The sequence below is a fragment of the Coptis chinensis genome, chromosome 1 (assembly GCF_015680905.1).
Source record: "Coptis chinensis isolate HL-2020 chromosome 1, ASM1568090v1, whole genome shotgun sequence".
NCBI classification, from domain to species: Eukaryota; Viridiplantae; Streptophyta; class Magnoliopsida; order Ranunculales; family Ranunculaceae; genus Coptis; species Coptis chinensis.
The window spans coordinates 83,155,592-83,175,340 of record NC_141456.1 but is presented as its reverse complement, the minus strand read 5'-3'; the positions used below and the strand labels follow the sequence as shown (position 1 = coordinate 83,175,340).

Sequence of the window (19,749 nt, the reverse complement as noted above, 5' to 3'; positions counted from 1 at the left end):
AAAATGACAGCGGTCTTTATCATAATTCTAAAATAACAGTTTATGAATCACAAATACATGATGGGAAGTTTATGAATCACAAATACATCATGGGATATGAAACAGATATAGAGAGCTATGCTGAGCAACCACAGCCACTAGCCATGGATGATTCCTCAGTTGGGCATAGACTTTCAATATCCTGTTGACCATGATAGCTACCTTGAGAACAATAGTTTACAGAGAGGAGAAACTTCAGGTATTGGAGGTGCTGGAATGTATGAAGCCTTTAATGGTATGGAAAGCAGTGGAGGTCTGTCCAAGTCTCCTCCTGGGTTCGCGATGACTGTCCCTAAACAATCGCCTTCACCGAAATGACGATCTACGCCTGGAATTGCTGGGGTATAGGTTCCACCACGGCGATTCAACATCTAAAATACCAGATTGGGGTTATGGAAGTAGATATTGTGTGTTTATCAGAAACAAAAATTGGCAGTAGACGGATTAGTACAGTTAGTAAGATGTTAAAGTTTGGGGGTTGCTTCTCTGTTCCTGCAGAAGGCCTCAGTGGGGGACTTGCAATTTTGTGGAAGGAAGATGTGGACCTGGAAATACTTGGGGCTACAAAGAACCAAGTGACAAGTAAAATCTCAAATTACTTGAATAATTAAACTTTCTTTTTTTCCTTTGTTTATGGTGATCATGTTCCTTGTCATAGAGGTAGGGTCTGGACTGAACTTAGGGATATTGCTCCTTTGGTCCCTGGTCCATGGGGGTAATAGACTTACTAAATATATGAATGATTTTAACAGTTGGATAAATGACCTGGGGTTGGTGGATTTAGGGTTTAAGGGACCCAAGTACACCTGGAATAACAACAGAAACTTTGGTGACCATATTTTGGAAAGGCTTGACAGAGCCTTGCCCACCCCTGAATGGTTAACTGTGTTCCCTCATGTGCATGTTAAGACTATTGCTAATGCATCATCTGATCATCTTTCCTTGCATATTACTCTGAATAAGCCTAATGAGATGTGTCCTAAACCTTTTAGATTTTACAGCATGTGGTTGTCTGATATATCCTGCAAACCTTGTATTGATAATGCCTGGAAGTCTGCTATGCATGATGAGCCTGATTTAAATGTTATTCATAGAATTCATGCTACAAAAGATGACATTTCTGCTTGGAATAAGAATGTTTTTGGAAACATCTTTCAAAATATTAAAAGAACTCAAAAAAAAAACTGAAAATGGTCCTGTCTAAGCCCTTTAACCAGGCTAATCTTAGTAAAGCTAAATAGCTGAAAGCTACCCTTCTGGAATGGTAGTTGAAAGAGGAATCTTATTGGAAACAGAAATCCACGAATCATTGGATAAAGGAAGGGGGAAGGAATACCAGATTCTTCCATCTTTCGACTATCTACAGAAGGGGGAAAAATAAAATTGAAAAAATAAAAGACAATGATAGTAACTGGAGATCTGGAAGAGGGGAAGTTGGTGCTGCTGTTAATGAGTATTTTAATGACATTTTCTCTTCTGATTGCCCTGATATTAACACAAGTATTTTGGATCTTTTTCACCCTGTCATTACTGATAGAGAAAATGAGCTGCTTACTACTGTTCCCTCTTGTGATGATATTTGGCTTGTGGTAAAAAAAAATTGGAAGTCTTAAGGCCCCTCGGCCTGATGGCTTCCAATGTGTGTTTTACCATAATTGTTGGGACATCATAGGGGAGAGCATAATTGCTTTTGTTCAGGACTTCTTCAGATCTGGGATTCTCAATCCTATCTTTAATGAGACTTATATTGCTTTGATTCCCAAAATTTCTAACCCTGATAATATGGCTAAGTTTAGGCCTATTAGTCTTTGCAATTTTAGCTATAAAATCATTTATAAGATTCTTGCTAATAGGCTTAAATGCCATATTAATAAGATCATATCCCCTTTTCAAGGTGCGTTTATAAAAGGGAGGAGTATATGGGATAATAATGGTTTGGCTTGCGAAGCTTTTCATAGTATGAAAAATATGAAAACAAAAAAAGATGGTTGGATGGCCCTGAAGATGGATATGGCAAAAGCCTATGATAGGGTCGAGTGGTCTTTTCTTGATGGTATCTTTGAGAAACTTGGGTTTAATTTTAAGTGGAGAAACCTGATTTTGCAGTGTCTCACTACTGTGACTTTCAAAGTTCTTTTGAATGAATCCCCTTTGGACAAGATTGTCCCTAAAAGAGGGCTCAGGCAGGGAGATCCTCTATCTCCCTATCTCTTTATCTTGGTTGTTGAGGCTATGTCAAGGATGCTTACAAAGGTTGAGAGTAGGGGAGACATTCATGGTATTAAAATCAAAAGGAACTCCCTTGCTATAACTCACCTATTGTATGTAGATGACTTTATCATTTTCTCCAGAGCTAATCTTGAGGATAGTGGACAGCTGAAGGCCATCTTGCAATAATACTGTGAGGCCTCTGGCCAACTCATAAACTTTGATAAATCTAGTATTTTCTTTAGTAGAAATGTGAAGTTTAGGGTAAAGTTTAAACAGAAAAGATTCTAGAGAATGAAGTTGTTTGATCCTAAAGATAAATACCTGGGTGTGCCCATCATGTTATCTAGGAAAAAAACTAAAGACTTTGATTATCTGGTTGATAGTATTCACAACAAGATTAAGGGATGGATCGAAGGCCAAGGTCCTCTCCCAAACTGGCAGAGCCACCCTAATTCAATCTGTGGCTCAAGCTGCCCCTATATATGCCATGTCTACATATCTATTACCTGTCTCCACTTGTGATAAAATGGACAAGGCTTGCAGGGATTTCTTTTGGCATGGGTCTTATAACTCAAATAGTGTTCACACCATTGGGTGGGATCACCTATGTAAACCTAAGCAGGTCGGAGGCTTAGGGTTTCGAAAGGCTAAGGATATGAACATTGCTATGTTAGCAAAACTCCCCTGGAAAGCTGTAACTGATTTGGAATCCTTATGGACAAAAACCTTTACTAGCATTTATAACAAAAACTGGATTGGGGATGTCAAAGTACCACCTGACAAAGCATCCTACTTCTGGAAATGAGTTCACAAGGTTTTCAATATCATTAGTGGGGGTCTCATCTGGGCCATTGGAAAGGGAGATACAACATCTGTCCTACATGACCCTTGGCTATGCAAGGGAGGTATCCCTATCACACTCCAAGAAATGGGAGTTGACAACCCGAGACTTGATACCCTTCATGTAGCTGATCTCTTCTTGACCAATGGTTCTGGATGGGACACAGCTAAATTGAATTCTATCTTCCATCCCCTTATTAGTCATAAAATACAAGAGGTGGTGGTTAGACCAAAAGGTGCTCAGCAAGACAAAATGAAGTGGAGTGAAGAGAGTAAAGGGAGGCTCACTGTTAAGTCTGTCTATACTTTTCTAAACAAGAAGTGCTATGAAGGACAGTCTTCCACCTCTAATCATAAGGCCATATTTAGGATATGGCAAGTAAAATTGCCTGCCCACATTCAACTGTTCATATGGAAACTATACATGAAAACTCTTCCTACAGGAAATCTCTTAATGGAAAGGAAAATGCATGGGGACTTTGCCTGCCCCTTTTGTTTAAGAGATGTGGAAACAGCTGAACATCTCTTCTTTGGGTGTGATTGGTCCAGAAATGCCTGGTTTGCATCCACTCTAGGGCTGAGAATGTTAAACCTAACTAGTGACATTGTCAGACTTTGGCTGGACAAGATCCTAATATGGTGCTCAAGTAAAGAGGAGCATACCATTCAGGGGGGCATTTTTTGCTGTGTTATGCTGCATTCCCTGTGGGAAGTAAGAAATGAAGTAAAGTTTGAGCACAAACCACCTCACAGGGCTAAACTGCTCAGAAAATGCTCTACCATGGTTGACAAATGCTTTTTAGCATTCAGAGAAGATATCTCTAACCCTCCTGAGTATTTGCAGCACCAAAGAAACAACTTAGATTCTATTTTCCATATTATCCCAAATGATATCATAATCATTTATTTTGATGCTGCCTTCTATAGGGAAACTGGATGGGCTAGTGCTGGTTGTTTGGCATGGAATGATGTAGGAAAGTTGGTGGGAGCAGCTTGTAGGAGATTCAGAGCTAAGGATCCAACAGAAGCATAAATGGTGGCTGCAGAGGTGGCAGTGCTACTGGCATGTTACTTAGGAAGCTACAATTTTATGTTTAAGGGTGACTGTATGGAAGTCATCAAAGTTTTCAATGGGGGTGTTTGCAGCTTTGTACACTTCTGTAACAAACCTTTTTAGTAACCTAGAGTCTGTGTCTTTTGAGCAGATAAGCAGAACTTCTAATGGGGATGCACACAGTCTAGCTGTCTGGGCCATCAGGCAGTTACCTATGTCGGATCTTCCAATTTGTATGCTTGAAAACCACTATGTCCCTTTGCTGCTTTAAGCACTAATATAATTAAGATGTCTACGGAAAAAAAAAAGTCTAAATTAACACACACCGGGTAACTTGTCCACAAAGTTTCTTAACTCCCCCCTTCAAACATACACAAGGCAGTTAGCCGGGCAGAATTTTTCACTCTTTTTTGGATGAATTTAGGAAGGTTTCAATGGGTTTTGGTGTATTTTGGGTGAGTAGATAGTTTTTCTGCAAAAGCTTGTGGAGAACATGATAAGGCTCTGTTTGGCTGCAAGAGATATTGTATTACTTAACTATGATTAGGTGATACAAGTCATGAGATGGAGTACTTGTGTGTCTGCCTCTTATCTTATCACATGTTTTACTTGGCTACTGTTTGGTTGACATTCACACCTATATACTCATTTTTTATATCATACAAAAGAAAAACTAAAAAAAAAAAAAATCATATACAAAATTTGCAAATAAAAACTTAAAAACAAATAAAAACTAATAAACAAATAAAAGGGAAAAAAAAAAAACTCTAATTAAATATTGAATACATAAGCACCCAATTGATTTATACAAAAAACATCCAAAAAAAAAAAAAAAAAAAAATCCCAATTTGATTAATAATGTGAAGATTTAAACACTACTTTTTGGAGGAAAAAAAAAGTTTTAATGTGAGAAAATAAAAAAGGTGGAGAGAAAAAAAAAAATAAGATTTATAGTTCCATTAATAAGATTCCCATGAAAAAGAGAGAGAGGGAGGAGGAGAAAGAGATAGGAAAACATTCTTTATGTGTTTTTATTATTTTTATTTTTTCTCTTTTCATGGATAGAAAACAAGTTTTAGTGAATCTGGACTTTTCCTTTGGATTTGCTTATCCACACTTTTGTGTTCCTGCAATTCAAGGGGCTTACTAGAGTATCCACGTTTTAGACAGACCAAACACCTATACAAGATAAACATGACTGCCACGTCACCAATTCCTGAATATGGACTCTCTATTCACACTGCCAAACAGAGCCTTAATAGAGTTTCTTGAACTACACGTCCAGTTGAGGTGGGATAATTTGTTGAGTCCTTCTCTTTGAGAATCCTCTCCTGATTGCTTCAAATTTGCTGCTGTTAGAATGATAGAGCTTGATCAGGGAGGTTCCTTAAATCAGCTCAACCGCCTGCAGCTATTGGTCCAGGTATATCGCACCTTAGCTTTTTATGGGAATTGCTTTTACATGACCTTATACAGAAACGAGTTTTATCACAAAATTAAGAGCTTTATTTTATGCAATCCCAGTATTTACATGACCTTAGGATCAACAACAACAGAACACTCTTACATAGTTGTATAGGTTTCTAAGATTGTACAATTTAGTGGAGAATAACCTGCCCCACCCAGTCAACCATGTCGGGTTGGAGCAACTGGAGAAGGTTTCCAGTATGCCCCTGGTCTAGTCTCCCTCCTCCCTTTAGCACTCACTCCATTCCTATTTGATTTTGGAGTTGTTGGCCAATGCCCACTAGTAATTGCCATATCCCTCAGATTTTGTAGTCGTTCAAGAACTTCAACAACAGCAGGCATTCTTGGTCTAGCCTTTGGATTCAGACTAACACATTGTAGAGCTAAAGAAGCAATTTCACGCGCTCCCTTGACTGAATACTGGCCTCCAAGTTTCGGGTCCATGATGCAGCGCAATCTTCGACTACTAGTCAAATAGGGCCGAGCCCAGTCAACTAGGTTTTGTTCAGCTTTAGGCTTTGTTTTATCCACTGATCTTCGTCCTGTTAGTATTTCTAGTAGTACAACTCCAAAGCTATAGACATCGCTCTTTGTGGTCAAGTGCCCTGCCAGATGATCAGTATATGCAACTTAGTCATGTTCAGATTACAATCTAAATGTATTAATTAATGGATTATCAAGAACAATAATCCATATAATGTGGTTCTGTAAAATGTAGCTTTGCCAATAACTGGCACTGGCATGAACATGTACATGAACTATTACCTGTGTTGACATATTCAGGCGCCGCATACCCATACGTCCCCATCACACGAGTTGTAACATGTGTATCAGATCCTTCTGGCCCCATCTTTGCTAGTCCAAAATCCGATAGTTTGGCAGTAAAATCCTAAAATCATTTTGTAATGAATTATGAGTCTTTGCTTTTTTTCTGTCAGAATATCTTACATGGTCAACTAGTAAGAAGGCTATATTGTATCTTGTTTAGCATTAGCAACTGATTCAAATCTGATTCATGTTACACGCACACTGATGAGGATTATGAAAACAAGGATGCCAAATATGAAATTTAACAAAGAGAAACTTTAGAAATTACAATATCTAAGTAATAATAACAGTAAAACATTGCGTTATTTATATTGAGCAATCGGAATTGTTATATTGTAGTATGTAAGTATAAATTGAGAACAACTCACAGAATCTAATAGGACATTTGAGGTTTTGAAATCGCGGTAGATGACTGGTTGTTCTGCACCATGCAAGAAAGCAAGGCCTTTTGCTGCTCCAATAGCAATCTTAAGTCTAGTTCCCCATGCCAAAGGTACCGAAACTCCTGTGGTTGAAGGGTGGTTATTAAGCCTCTAGATCAGACAAATATGATGTTTTGTCTGCTGTGAATGAAAAAATATATAGTTAATTAAACTTACTCCTGAATAAGTGATTCTCCAAGCTGCCTCGAGGCATAAACTCGTATACCAGAAGTCGTTCTTCATCCTCACAGCAGTAGCCAATCAGTTTCACCAAATGTTGATGCCTGAGCTGTCCTAAAAATATCACCTCCGCCTTCATGGGAGAATAATACTAATCATCAGTTTAGATATATCAGATGCCTCAAAGTATTAACCTAGTTATTCATATGTACTAACTCTGAACTTCTACAATTAGATTGGTGTCCTACGTTGTTTATGAGAACAGAGGATATGAGGGGAGGGGTGGGTGGGCGACTGAGCGTTTGGAGATTTTGACATCCTTTTGTAGGAACTAGTAAGACATGTTTTTTTGACCTCTTTTCTCTTCTTCCTTCTTTTATTACCAAACACTTCCACAGTGCTAGTTTGTCTGAGCCTTATACATACTAATAATCGCTATGAACAGAATAAGCTCCATAACAACAGAGACTTTCTAATGGCACTAATGTGTAATCTTTAGTTTCTTTAAAACCAAAAATCTATAATTTGTTAACCGGATAGATGAACGAAAAAGAAAGGAGGGGAACTATCTGAATTGAATATTTGCATTGCATTAGTAAGCAAAGTAAAAACAATTACTAGCCATTCTCGGTGTCCTTGAAGACCTTCAATGTCTAGAAGTTTTACAGCGACAGACTGAGCCTTCAATCCTTGTCGTAAGTTCTCATCGATGTACCCTTTATGTACAGTTCCAAATCCGCCTTCTCCCAACAAGAAATTACTTGAGAAATTTTGTGTAATTGCACGCAACTCGCTTAACAAAAAAACATTCAAACTGGAGCCAAAAGGGTGTGCAAGGTCCTCATTGATCCTTGTTGAGGAAGTACTACTGCTAAGATCAGAGAATGATAGGCGCCGAAAAGAAGGTAATTTTGCAACATTCTTAGAGAACTGAGACCGCGTCGGCCTACATCTGCTAAAATTGCCAAATACAGTCTGATCTTCAATGGAACAACAATTTGTTGTAAAGGGTCTCCATGGTTTAGAATCCTTCGACATCACAGCAAGAGGAGGAGGAGGAGGAGTAGGCATAATAGGAGGGCAAGGGAACAATCCTGAGCTTAAGACCAATTACTTTGTCATCTGAACCTAAACCTTATAGAGAGTATCCTAATCATAACTGCTCCAACCACTCTACCATATTTCTTACGTTCATATATGTATATATTCTGTTTGCTAATATTATTTTGTTATTTTGTTTGTCTTGTACGTAATGTACTCTTCATGCAAAAGAAGCCATGGTACCATCTAGGATCCAAAGTCCAAATTACGGACTATTTAAATGGCCCCACTAAGTACACTAAGACATGAGATGCATTGGATTTTGGAGCAGTTGAAGCCTTGAGGATTGTCTTGATTAAGAAAGAAAATTGCCATATCTGGAACTGCATGAACATATTTGATAATCAAATGGCTACCGTCTGTTTGGGGGGTCGTTATACTTAGTAGGACAGGCCAATTGAAGCTAGGGCCACTGGGTGATATGCGACGATGGTAGCGGTTTCCTGTACTAATCTGGGAGCAGTTGAGGACTACGTGATGAATGACTACTCTCTTTATATTTCTCTCTCCTACTCCACTATACTACAACTGGGGAGATTTTGGCCCTACTGTTTCATCAGCAGATAATATGGAGTAAGGACAAGCAGATTCTATTTCTCATTTCAGAGCATCGTAAGTGGCGCGATCAAAGACTACATATCAAATGAGCGTCTCTTGATCTCCTTGTTTGTTGACTATTGGTTACATGGGCCTCCATGCCGCAGTGTCCATTTCATCCTCTATTTCTATTGGGTTTATTGAGAACTTCAATTGTTTTGTAGGCCCATGGTCCAGAAGCCTAACAGCGAAACTTAAGTTTTTTTGACATGTCCGCCCATGCCCAAACTTGTTATGTAAAGACGCATGAATGCAAAAAAAAAATTCGATAATTTGCATGAACACATCTAACATCTAGCTGATGAGATAAAATGGTATATATTTACTGATATAACCATATTGTGTTATAGAAATGGGTGTAAATTTACGCTTACGAAGTACTTACGTATTTGATTTGTCTAGACTCTTGATCACAACTTTATGTTTTAAATGTTTGACGGTATAAACCTCTTAATCAATTATATATGCAGGACAGAAATTTGCAAATTTGTGGGGTGCGAAATGTGGAATTGATGGTTGGGGAATGCTATACTGCTATGTTGAGTAGACACTAGAGTGCTAGACAGGGGAGTGTCGACCGTGCTACCTACCTCAGATTGTCGACAATTCATGGGTCCAGATCTCATTTCATGGGTCCTTGCGGGCCGGATTCTGGATTCCCTACATCACCATCTACTTGTCAACTTCCCAACACAACACAACAACGTGTCACATCCACATTCGCCCCCTTTTCACCACTCAATGATCTACTCTACTGTCTTACACTCCCTTGCCACCATTCTTCCATTTTCTCAAAACAAAGCAAGAACCAAAAACTAAAAAAAACTCTTGAGAGAGTCTCATGGAAGGGTGTCTACTTCTAAAGCCCTTCCCAAAGGCACCCCTACAAAAACTCCCTCCTCATTCCCATTACCATCCTTCCCTACCCTTAAAACAACACACTCTCTCTCCTCCAAAACCAATTCCCACTCCCCTCAATTTTCATCTCTATACTAAAAACACTATTCCCTTAAGCCACCGACTAAAACCAATTAAGTCACTTAACTCAGATCTTCAATCCCCTAACAGCAACTCGGTATTTATTTATTTTTTTACTGACAGTTAAGTTAGTTGTAAACTGACTAACTAACTTTTTTTTTTTTTTTTTTTTTTTTTTCTTATTTCAGGAGAAGGAAAATTGGGATTCTCTGACAGCGAAATTTGCTGCATCAGCAAACCTGCCATTTCTATTACTACAATTACCACAAATTCTACTCAACGCTCAAAATCTCTTGGCGGGAAACAAATCTGCTCTTCTAGCTGTCCCATGGCTGGGAATGCTGACTGGACTGCTTGGGAATTTATCTTTGCTTTCGTATTTCGCGAAAAAGAAAGAGAAAGAAGCAATTGTGGTGCAGACATTGGGAGTTATTTCGATTTACGTGGTCATTGCCCAGCTTGCTATGGCTGAAGCAATGCCTTTTGAGTATTATTTGGTTACTTCTGCTGTGGTCTTGACGGGTCTTATTTTGAATTTTATGAATTATTTTAATTTTCTTGATGCTGGGATTTGGAGGTTCTGGGAAGATTTTATTACTATTGGTGGACTCTCTGTTCTTCCACAGGTGATGATTTTAAAACTTATATTGGTTTTGTTTTTTCTGTTAGTTAATGTGTTCTTCTTTTGGACTGTGTGGTTGTAGGTGATGTGGTCAACTTTTGTTCCTTACATTCCCAACAGTGTTTTACCCGGATCAGTAGCTTTCGTCATGGCTGTTGCAGCTGTTGTTATGGTAAGTTTTCACTGATTTTATGTAAAATTGTCTACGTGTTGTTGTTTTAAGTTCATGTATCTATACTTGTTTGGAGTTCACGACATAAAACTGAGTAGGAAGAAAGTATATTTTTAACTGGGAGATTTGAGTTGCATTTGTAGATGAACCATTGAGTCAAGGAGATATCATCTCATTTAATGGTATATAATGTGTGTCTGTCGTTGGAAAAATATCCATCGAGTAATAAAAATACAGATGTCTCATTACTTTGAAATAGGATTTTGAAATTTGGTGATAATGAAGAGTGCTTGTGGACGAATGTTATGAAAAAAAAAACGTGTGTTGGAGGGGTTAAGGTGGTACACCCAACCGCTTCTTCTCCTTATGGAATATGGATGTGCTTTGTGGACACGCGTTTTTTTAACTGCAAGGAAGACTTCTCCAAACTTGTGAAGTTTAAAATTGGGAACGGGGAGAATATCGTACTTTGGGATGACATATGGCTTGGAGATTAACCATTCAAGTGTCAGTATGACCAATTTGATAATATGTCCATCAATAAAATGCACACTGTCAAAGAGTCATCCAGATGGGAGGTTGGGGCTCCTTTTTAGGATCTTCAAATCCACTGCTGTTTCAATGATTTGGGTGTCCATAGTGGGCTGGTTTGACACACAAATTAGATAACAGTTGTGGAACTGGAGTAGCTCCGTTTACTCCCCTTAGTCTTACAATGAGATCTTGGCTGAGAAAAAAGGTCAGGGAGCTCAAAATTGCGTACCTAACTAACAGCCCCTGGAAAAATTGTATGAAGAAAATTCTTCTTAACTTTGCTTTTTAATATTGAAATTGGTGTTTGGAAGAGCTTTTACTACTGATGAGTTTAAGAAGAGGGTTAATTCATCTTTAGTAAATGTATTATATTTGTAAGAGAGGAGACCGTACAACACCTATTTTGGGATTTTTCCTTTCCCGTTGTGGTCTTGTGCATCTTCCAGGCCAGTTTTAAATGTCGGAATGCTTTTGGCAGGGCTCTTGGAAAGCTTGCTCAACTGGCATTGTTACCACTTGCTATGGCCGACAAGATCTTTTGAAGCTCTCCTTCAAGAAGTGGCAATTTTCTTACCTTTGACCATTTATTTTTTCTAAACCCACTAAAAGTGGCAAGTCCTCCAAAAATAAGGGTATGCTGCTATGTGCGCATTTCTCACCTTTGACCAATTTGTATGCAAATTAAAATAATGTATCTGGGGACGGTCTTTAAATAATGTATGAATAAGAGGTCTTAGATTTGAAGACATCATTTTTGGGTGGGCCAGTCATTTCTTTTGGGCACAAATGAGAGAATTCCCCATCAAATTGCATTATTAATAAATAGATAAGTTACATTGACACGGATAGGTGTGTTCATATCTGACGAAATATCAAAATTTGAGGTAAATGACCTACAATACGTGTCCGATATGTGTCCGACACGGACACATGGGTACGTATCCAACATGGATTTTTTAAAAAATATGGCGTGTCCATGTAACATAGATAAATGGTATTTTTGTTTTACCGAAGAAAAACAATTTGTGTCTCTTGACAAGTTGGCCACCCACTTAGAATATCCTGGCTCAGTCGCCTCCTGTGTTTGCAGTATGTGTGGCACATGAAAAGAATGACACCAAGTTGTTCGTGTTAGCATCTGGATTAAGATGATCTCATCATTCTGTTATCTCTGTCTGGATCTTGGAAAAAATCAAATTATGTACACTGTCAAGAAAAGCATCTTGTCTTTAAGACTGACATTCTTATCTTTTGATATATTTAACCTTTATTTGTCTTGAGGGTTGTTATAAAATAGAATTCTTTAGTTTTTTGAATGAAAGTATTCTCTACTGTGGTTTGCAGGCAAGAATGGGGAAACTTTCAAAGGAGGGCGTCCAGTTTGTTGGATCAATATCTGGATGGACTGCGACATTACTCTTTATGTGGATGCCAGTTTCACAGATGGTACTGCACATATACACTCTTATTTTGAAAATAATTTGGCTGCATGTTTCCCTGCTTTAATTGTCGACCTTCTAATATTGAGTAATGTAACATTCTCAGTGGACAAGTTATCTTAATCCTGACAACATTAAAGGCTTATCGGCTTTCTCAATGTTGCTTGCCATGATCGGAAATGGTCTTATGATCCCACGCGCACTCTTCATTCGGGACCTCATGTGGTAATTTTTCTTCCATCTTTATTATTGCAGATAATCTAATGGCAATACAGAAAAGCTTGTTGTAAATGTGGTAAGGCTAGGATACCTTGAAAATGTAAACATCATAACTGACAAGTAAATAAATTAAGTATATATCGTCGAAGATGATTTACATCATTAATTATGGATTGATGGTGCCACACTGTAGTGTTTACAGTTTCCTCTTTAAGTCATTTCAATCTCACTTTTCATCAACGAGAAAAATAACTGATGACAGGTTCACTGGTGCAACTTGGGCTTCTTTTCTGTACGGATGGGGGAACCTTATCTGTATGTACTGGTGAGTCCTATAGTTCTTGGGCTCTGTCTAGAAAGTGGAAACTCGTGGTAAATTTTGTCTGATTTTTGCTCTTACTTATGGAAGCTCAAAAATTAACGTTTTTTTTTTCAGTCTCAAGAGTATTAGCAGGGATTTCTTTTTGGCAGCAACACTTGGTTTGTTTGTTTGGACAGGTTTGTCCTCTACCCTTTTAACTTTCTAATGGTTTCTCTTGAAATGGATTACATTGTTCTCTTGGTGAAATATATTCCAAATTACAACTAGATAGGACAAATATGTACAAAATTGCACCACATAAATAATAGATTTAGATACCAAAATACCAATACGAGCATGGACACTGACTAGAGAAACGGGGATGTGGCTGTCTTTTCTTAAAGCCAAAGGGTTGAATAGTGATAGTGTTTCTAGATAATATGATAATTCTTTGTTTTAGGTTTAGCTGTCATATCTATCTTATGCTGACTAGCATGTTTTGGAGGTACCATCAAATTCAAACTTATAATATATATATATATTTTTTATCAGTAAAGTATAATTTTATTAATATAATTTTTATATACGCATAGAAAAAGAAAAGAAAAGAAAAAACATAAAGTGGCAAGTCCCTTAGCCCGATCATCTCATTATGGACTCCCATCTAAACACAAACGCTTCAAAAGGTATGTCTTGTGTCTCAATATGCACCTTCGACCATAAACATAAAAGAGCTTTGATGGCCAATACAACTTCTCCATAGGTGGTGTTGCTCCCTTAAAGTGTCTTTGATTCCTCTCCAACCAAATGCCCCACAGAATCGCAAAAGGCAACATGCTCCAAAGTTGTTTTCCCTTCTCAGAGTGGACTCTCAAGTCCTATGAAGCTAATAACATCGTCACCGAAACCGGACAAACCCAAGAAACCCCCGGTTCTAGAATAAAATGACACCAAACCCGTCATGAAAAAAGACAAACAAAAGAATATGATTCACAGACTCCCCATCTCTTAAACACAACGGACAAAAGTTGACAAGGACTTTTTTGACACGTCTTTTTTTGAGATTGTCAATAGTCAAGATTTTACCAAGAGATGCACACCAAACAAAAAATGCAACTTTTGACGGAACTTTAGAACCCAAGATAATATGACTAGGAAATTTAGGAAAGGCAATAAGATCATGACAGGGAATTAGTGAGCGAAGCTTAAAGTAAAAAAGTCTAGAAGAAAATCTCCTTTTCTTGTTATTAATAGACCAAAGCCTCTTATCTCTGTCTGGTCTCACAGAAAGAAGAGTCTAACATCATCGTGAGAGCAACCACACTCACTATACCCTTGTCAAAGAGAGCAATATGAATACCTAGGTCCCAAACAATAAAACCATTGAGTTTCCTCATGAACAATTTCATGATCAAATTGGTAGGTTCCTTAAGTCAGAAACAACACATAATCTAGGGAAAATGTGTGACAGAGGCCTCTCGTCTAGCCATATATCCTCCCAAAAGCGGATGCTATCACCTTTGCCTAAAGCAAATCTAATATGTTTGTAGAACGCCTCTCCCACTCTTTGAACGTCTTTCCAAATATATTAGCCGTAAGGTATGGCCACTTGACCACTCTTCCACCCCAAACCATATTCTCCAAACCTAGACACAATCACCTTCCTCCAAAGGCTCTTTATTTCCTCCCGAACCTCCAAAGTCATTTACCTAGCAAAACAAGATTAAACTCTCATAAGCTTCTAATACCTAAACCACCTTCTTGTCTAGAAAGACACCTTCTCCCAACTAACCAAATGAAACATATGCGTCTCCTTACTGTATCCCAAAGAAAATTTCTAATCATCGCCTCCAAGTTGGCGGCAACACTCTTAGGCATGTAGAAAAGGGACATAATACACAGGAAAACTGGAAAAAATGTTTTTAATCAAGATCACTCAATCGTCTTTAGACAAAAAATGGCCCTTCCACCCAACTAGCCTACGACTAAATCTCTCAATAACCGAGTCCCAAATAGAGCTCTATCTATAACTAGCTCCCAAAGAAAGACCCAAGTATCTAAAGGGAAGAGTACCGATGTTACAACCTACTGAGGACGCTAAAGCATCCAAATTATCCCTATAACTCACCCCAAAAATGGTACTTTCGCCATATTCACCTTAAGACCTTATACAACCTCAAAACAGCAGAGGATACCCCTAAGATACCTCACTTGCTCCAAGTCATGCCCAGAAAAACTACGGTATCATCCACGAACTGAAGATGAGAGATCAAAATCTGGTCCTTTCAAACTCTAAAACCCTCTAAAAACCCTAACCTATTAGCCCCCTCTCAATTATTTCACCAAAAACCTCCACGACCATAAGGAAAAGAAATGGGGCCTTATACCTCGAGAACTCTTAAAAAACCCTGCAGGCGACCTGTTTATGGGAATAGAAAAAGAGGCCGAGGAGACACATCTTTTTATCCAACCCCTCTAGTTAACTCCAAAACCCATACGCATCATAACGTAATTTAGAAAATCCCAGCTCACATGATCATATGTTTTAGCCAAATCGATTTTACATAAAATGCCCGGTTTACCGCTCCTCTTCCTATCATCAATGGCCTCGTTAGCAATTAACATCCCATCCAAAATTTGTCGTCCAAAAACGAAAGCCCCTTACTCTTGAGCGATCACTCTAGATAACACATTTTTTAACCTAATAGAGAGAACCTTTGAAATGATTTTGTAAGCACTTCCAATGAGACTAATGGGGCGCAAATCACCACTATCCTCCACCCTTTGCTTTTTTGGAATAAGCTTGATGAAGGTGTTATTAAGGCTATGGGCTAAAAAACTCGACTCATAAAAATCTCGGGCCATATCCATAAAATTGTCTTTCACCCCCCCCCCCCCCAAAACCATCTGGGCCCTTCAAACACTTCATATTTTCCCATACCTCCTCCTCCATTCTCTTCTAACTCGTCTCTTTCCCCATCTAAAATTCAATCTAAGCCAAGATTATCAACCCGAGGGCGGATACGATTAGGCTCGGTATACAACTTAGAATAATATTGCACCACCTTACTTCTGAGATTATTTTCCCCACTTACCTCCTCGCCCGCAATTAACAATCTCTAAAGAAAATTCTCTCTAAATCTCACTTTAGTACATTGGTGGAAGAATTTAGTATTAGACTGGCCCTCTTTGGTCCGTCTCTCTCCAGGTTTCGTCTCCAAGAAATTACTCCACTCTTCCTTGGAGAGAGGACTTTCCTCCTCCTTCAAATCTAAAATCCTTTTGTCACTTAAGAGTTGATCCTTTTTCCTATCAACCCAACCGAATACTGTCTTATTCCACTCCTTAATCTTAAACTTAACAAACTTATAATATATACTTAAGAACGTTAGATCTATTCTTTGTCTCTCTTCTGCATAGAACATTCAAGTGTCCATTGAAAAGAAATAAAAATAAGTTTTGAGAGTGGAGGAAAACATGCGAGACAGAAGTATCCACAAGCATCTGGTGTAGGAATTGTATGATACGGTGGGCATGTTAGAGTATCCAGGTATCATAGCTGATAGCAAGGACATTAACATAGCTTTGTGGATGATTGTGTTTTGGCAATAAGGAAATAATGTTCATAGAAGGAGTGGAGGACAAAAATGAGGTATGTGTGCTAGTGCAGAACATGAGAAAGACTGGAAATCAGGGCAACATAGTAATCCACGACCTTAGAGAAGGAAAGAGAGGTATGTGTGTGTTGAGGGGGGAATGGAGGGGAAGTGGGAGGGGTTATACAGTATAGAATATGTCATTCAGATGTGTGTTTCCCGCTAAAACCTGGGGGACACATAGAATGCAGAGTTGATCTAGATTGAAATATGTCTGAAAGACTAGAAGACACATGCCTCAATAGGAAGAAGAAAAATAAGAAATTCCAGTTTAGGAAAGAAAATTTATGAGGATTTTATTTTCTTGTGAAACAAGTTAGCTTACGAATAGGATTAATTCAAATTTGTAATTGATCCTTAGAGAATCAAGTTGGACAGTTAGCAAATCTTGTGTGAATTTTGTTTAATATTTGGAAAGTTTAGATCTTCATCAGTTCATTTTTAGGAATCTTTTCATTTGTATACTCATGTGTTTTCACCAGTTATAAACTTATAATTAGCGTTCATTGTTTTACTCTAAATTGTTAGTTTAATTGCTTATATAAAGGTAGTTCCGTAGTTTTGGCATATAATATTTAACTTCTTGTTAGGGTCTTTGTTAATATCTATGAAGTGGTACTAGTATGTAAGTAACTAATATAGTTTTGGTAAGTCCAAGGTTGAAGCCACAATGATGGAGTTAGGAAAACTAAGATAGCTGAGTAGAATTAGGATGCCTGATGGAGCATGAGTTGCAGAAATGTAGAATAAGTGAAAGCACTTTAGATGAAGGATAAGGCATCAGATCGACCTCCTCCTCCTCTCTTTATAATTTTTTAAGTACAATAAAACCATAACTTTAAATCATTGTTGTTATATTCAATTTTAACGTCAATCTGTCGGAGACTTTAAGTCAAAACCTATGTTGTTAAAGGCAATACTGGTTTTCGAAGACCTGGTAGGTGCCCAGATCCCCAAGTCATAACAAGGTTTTGTCTATGGCAAATATTAGCACCTTGCTTCAGCTGCCCTTAATCATAAAGGGAACCGAAAAACATCTTGTGTAGAATATCGTATCACGAGCTTAGTCATAACTTGTGGAGAGGATAAGTGATGAGGTAGACAAGAAAGCCAGATATAGTATGTGTCGTTCAATAAAGTAAACTGGGAAAGATTGACAGACAGCTTGTGCACTGGTGATCTGATCTCTACGACATTCTAAGAGGGATCAATGCACTGGTCCTCTATTCTTATCATCTGCCCAAGCAATTGGATACTCTTTGACTATGCACCTAAGAGATGTTTGTCACTTATGGGTTTTGGTCATATAGAGCTCCAAACAGGCAAACATGTCTGTTGCATATTCTGGTTCTAGTGATTTGTGCAGAGTTCCGTTGTAAGGATAATAAAGAATTGTATCCATTCAACGCGAGATAATGTATGTTCAAGTGAAAAATAATGAATTGTATCCATTCAACGCGAGATAATTTATGTTCAAGTGAAAAATGGAGAAGAAATCTACTCTCCCTCATTCTTGTTTTGATTGGTAGAAGTTTGAAGTAAAAGATTAGTTACACATTTTTTTTATTTTATTAGTTTTTTTATTTTTATCGAACAGGAGTGGCTCTATGGAAAGACACCAAGGTCTATGGATACAACTCTCCGTTGAGATCTTTGAAGGAGCTAATTCAAGGAACCTGATTTTGTACGGTTCTTCCACTAATTCAAAATCATCATTCGATTTGAGTGAGACATGCTCTGCTGCAAATGTCCACCGAAATGTATTCTTCTGGCTACTTCCTTGAGGTTACAAATAGAGATGCGAATATGGACCTTGGCATCCCTGGCACTAACGCTGCACATTGTCGATGTCCACACTTTCCCCAACACTTGAACTGAAACGGATTATATACTACATTATAATTAATTGTTTCTCTTACTGTGCTGAAGAACCAAGTAGATTCACTTATAAGCCACGACTATGTATGGATTGTATGAAACTAAATGAGTTGAGATAGTGGTCGAAAGTTCTTTTTTCCCTAATAAATCTAGGGCGGCGGTATTGACACCCCATAAAATGGGACTAGCACTCCTTTGGATGATATAGGTCACCAAATAAGCTGTTCAAGACACTAAATAAGATGCGTTAAGACACTATATAACATCCAAAAGGAGTGCTAGTCCTATTTTATGGGGTGTTAATACCGCGGCCCTAAATCTAAATCTAATTGATATGAATGACAACACAACAATTAAACCTGTTGTAACCAGATTCTGAAAAATAGTTATTGACAAAGGTTTAGGGTGCGTTTGTTTATTCATTTAACCAAGGAACTCATTTAACTAAGGAAAGGAAAACTAATGAATGGTCCACCCTGGAACCATAATAGAGAAGGATAGAATGGAAACAAATTCGAGTAGTACATTGTAAACCGAGAAAAAGAATGGAATTAATCATGTTTGTTATGCACCAACTAAAGAAACGAAAGGAAAATGGAAATGAAAATAATTTTCATGTCTTTTTTTCTTTTCTTCTTTCATTTTCCATTTCATATTTGTTATTCAAAAACTAAAGAAAGGAAAGGAAAGGAAAACAATTTTTTTTTATCCTTTCCTCTCAAATCCGTGGGTTGAACCTCGGATTCAAAAAGCTGTTTTTTTTCTCCTTAGTTTTGGTTTCATAGGGGAAAGACCTTTTTTCCTTTCCATGACAAACAAATACACCAAACTTATGGAAAATGTGGACCACTCTATAATTTTATTTTCCTTTCCTTTCCATTATTTTTTGCTAAAACAAATGTAGCCTTACATTTAAACGACCATGACGATCAGGACCAATAGTACTTGTGAAAACACATCATCTCGCCGAGAGTTGGTAACTCAAACTGCTACCGCTGAATCTCTAGGTTCTTGCATCTTTTTATGTAATTGCATTATTTATACTACCAAGAATTGGCCTAGCTCAATTGTTTTCCGAATATATACGCCAAAACTTACAATAAAGATTTGTACATACCATTTGTTAGGCAACATGAGCAGCATTTGATGGTTCACCACTTTTCTTAGTGTCTTTTGAACCAAACATCAACTCTAGTTACAACTCCTTTCTC

General features: G+C 37.9%; 2 protein-coding genes and 1 long non-coding RNA gene across 3 annotated transcripts; 2 read left to right on the top strand and 1 right to left on the bottom strand.

Annotated features, from left to right (window-relative positions):
- Positions 1 to 79: 79 nt before the first annotated feature.
- LOC147525491 (uncharacterized) lies at positions 80 to 4,726 on the top strand. Its single transcript, XR_015221805.1, has 2 exons — positions 80 to 621; positions 4,018 to 4,726. It is a non-coding gene; the product is annotated as an uncharacterized LOC147525491 (long non-coding RNA).
- Positions 4,727 to 5,627: 901 nt separating this feature from the next.
- On the bottom strand, positions 5,628 to 8,218 carry LOC147525490 (Protein kinase superfamily protein). The gene is made up of 5 exons (XM_086607624.1): positions 7,660 to 8,218; positions 7,039 to 7,174; positions 6,808 to 6,944; positions 6,377 to 6,500; positions 5,628 to 6,216 (listed from the first exon to the last, which is right to left on the bottom strand). Exons 1-5 carry the CDS (start codon positions 8,110 to 8,112, stop codon positions 5,771 to 5,773), a joined length of 1,296 nt encoding a protein of 431 aa, XP_086463750.1. The 5' UTR covers positions 8,113 to 8,218; the 3' UTR covers positions 5,628 to 5,770.
- Positions 8,219 to 9,277: 1,059 nt separating this feature from the next.
- LOC147525489 (maltose excess protein 1-like, chloroplastic) lies at positions 9,278 to 18,666 on the top strand. The gene is made up of 8 exons (XM_086607637.1): positions 9,278 to 9,814; positions 9,906 to 10,343; positions 10,422 to 10,511; positions 12,390 to 12,491; positions 12,591 to 12,709; positions 12,966 to 13,028; positions 13,140 to 13,201; positions 18,258 to 18,666. Exons 1-8 carry the CDS (start codon positions 9,581 to 9,583, stop codon positions 18,338 to 18,340), a joined length of 1,191 nt encoding a protein of 396 aa, XP_086463763.1. The 5' UTR covers positions 9,278 to 9,580; the 3' UTR covers positions 18,341 to 18,666.
- Positions 18,667 to 19,749: the final 1,083 nt, after the last annotated feature.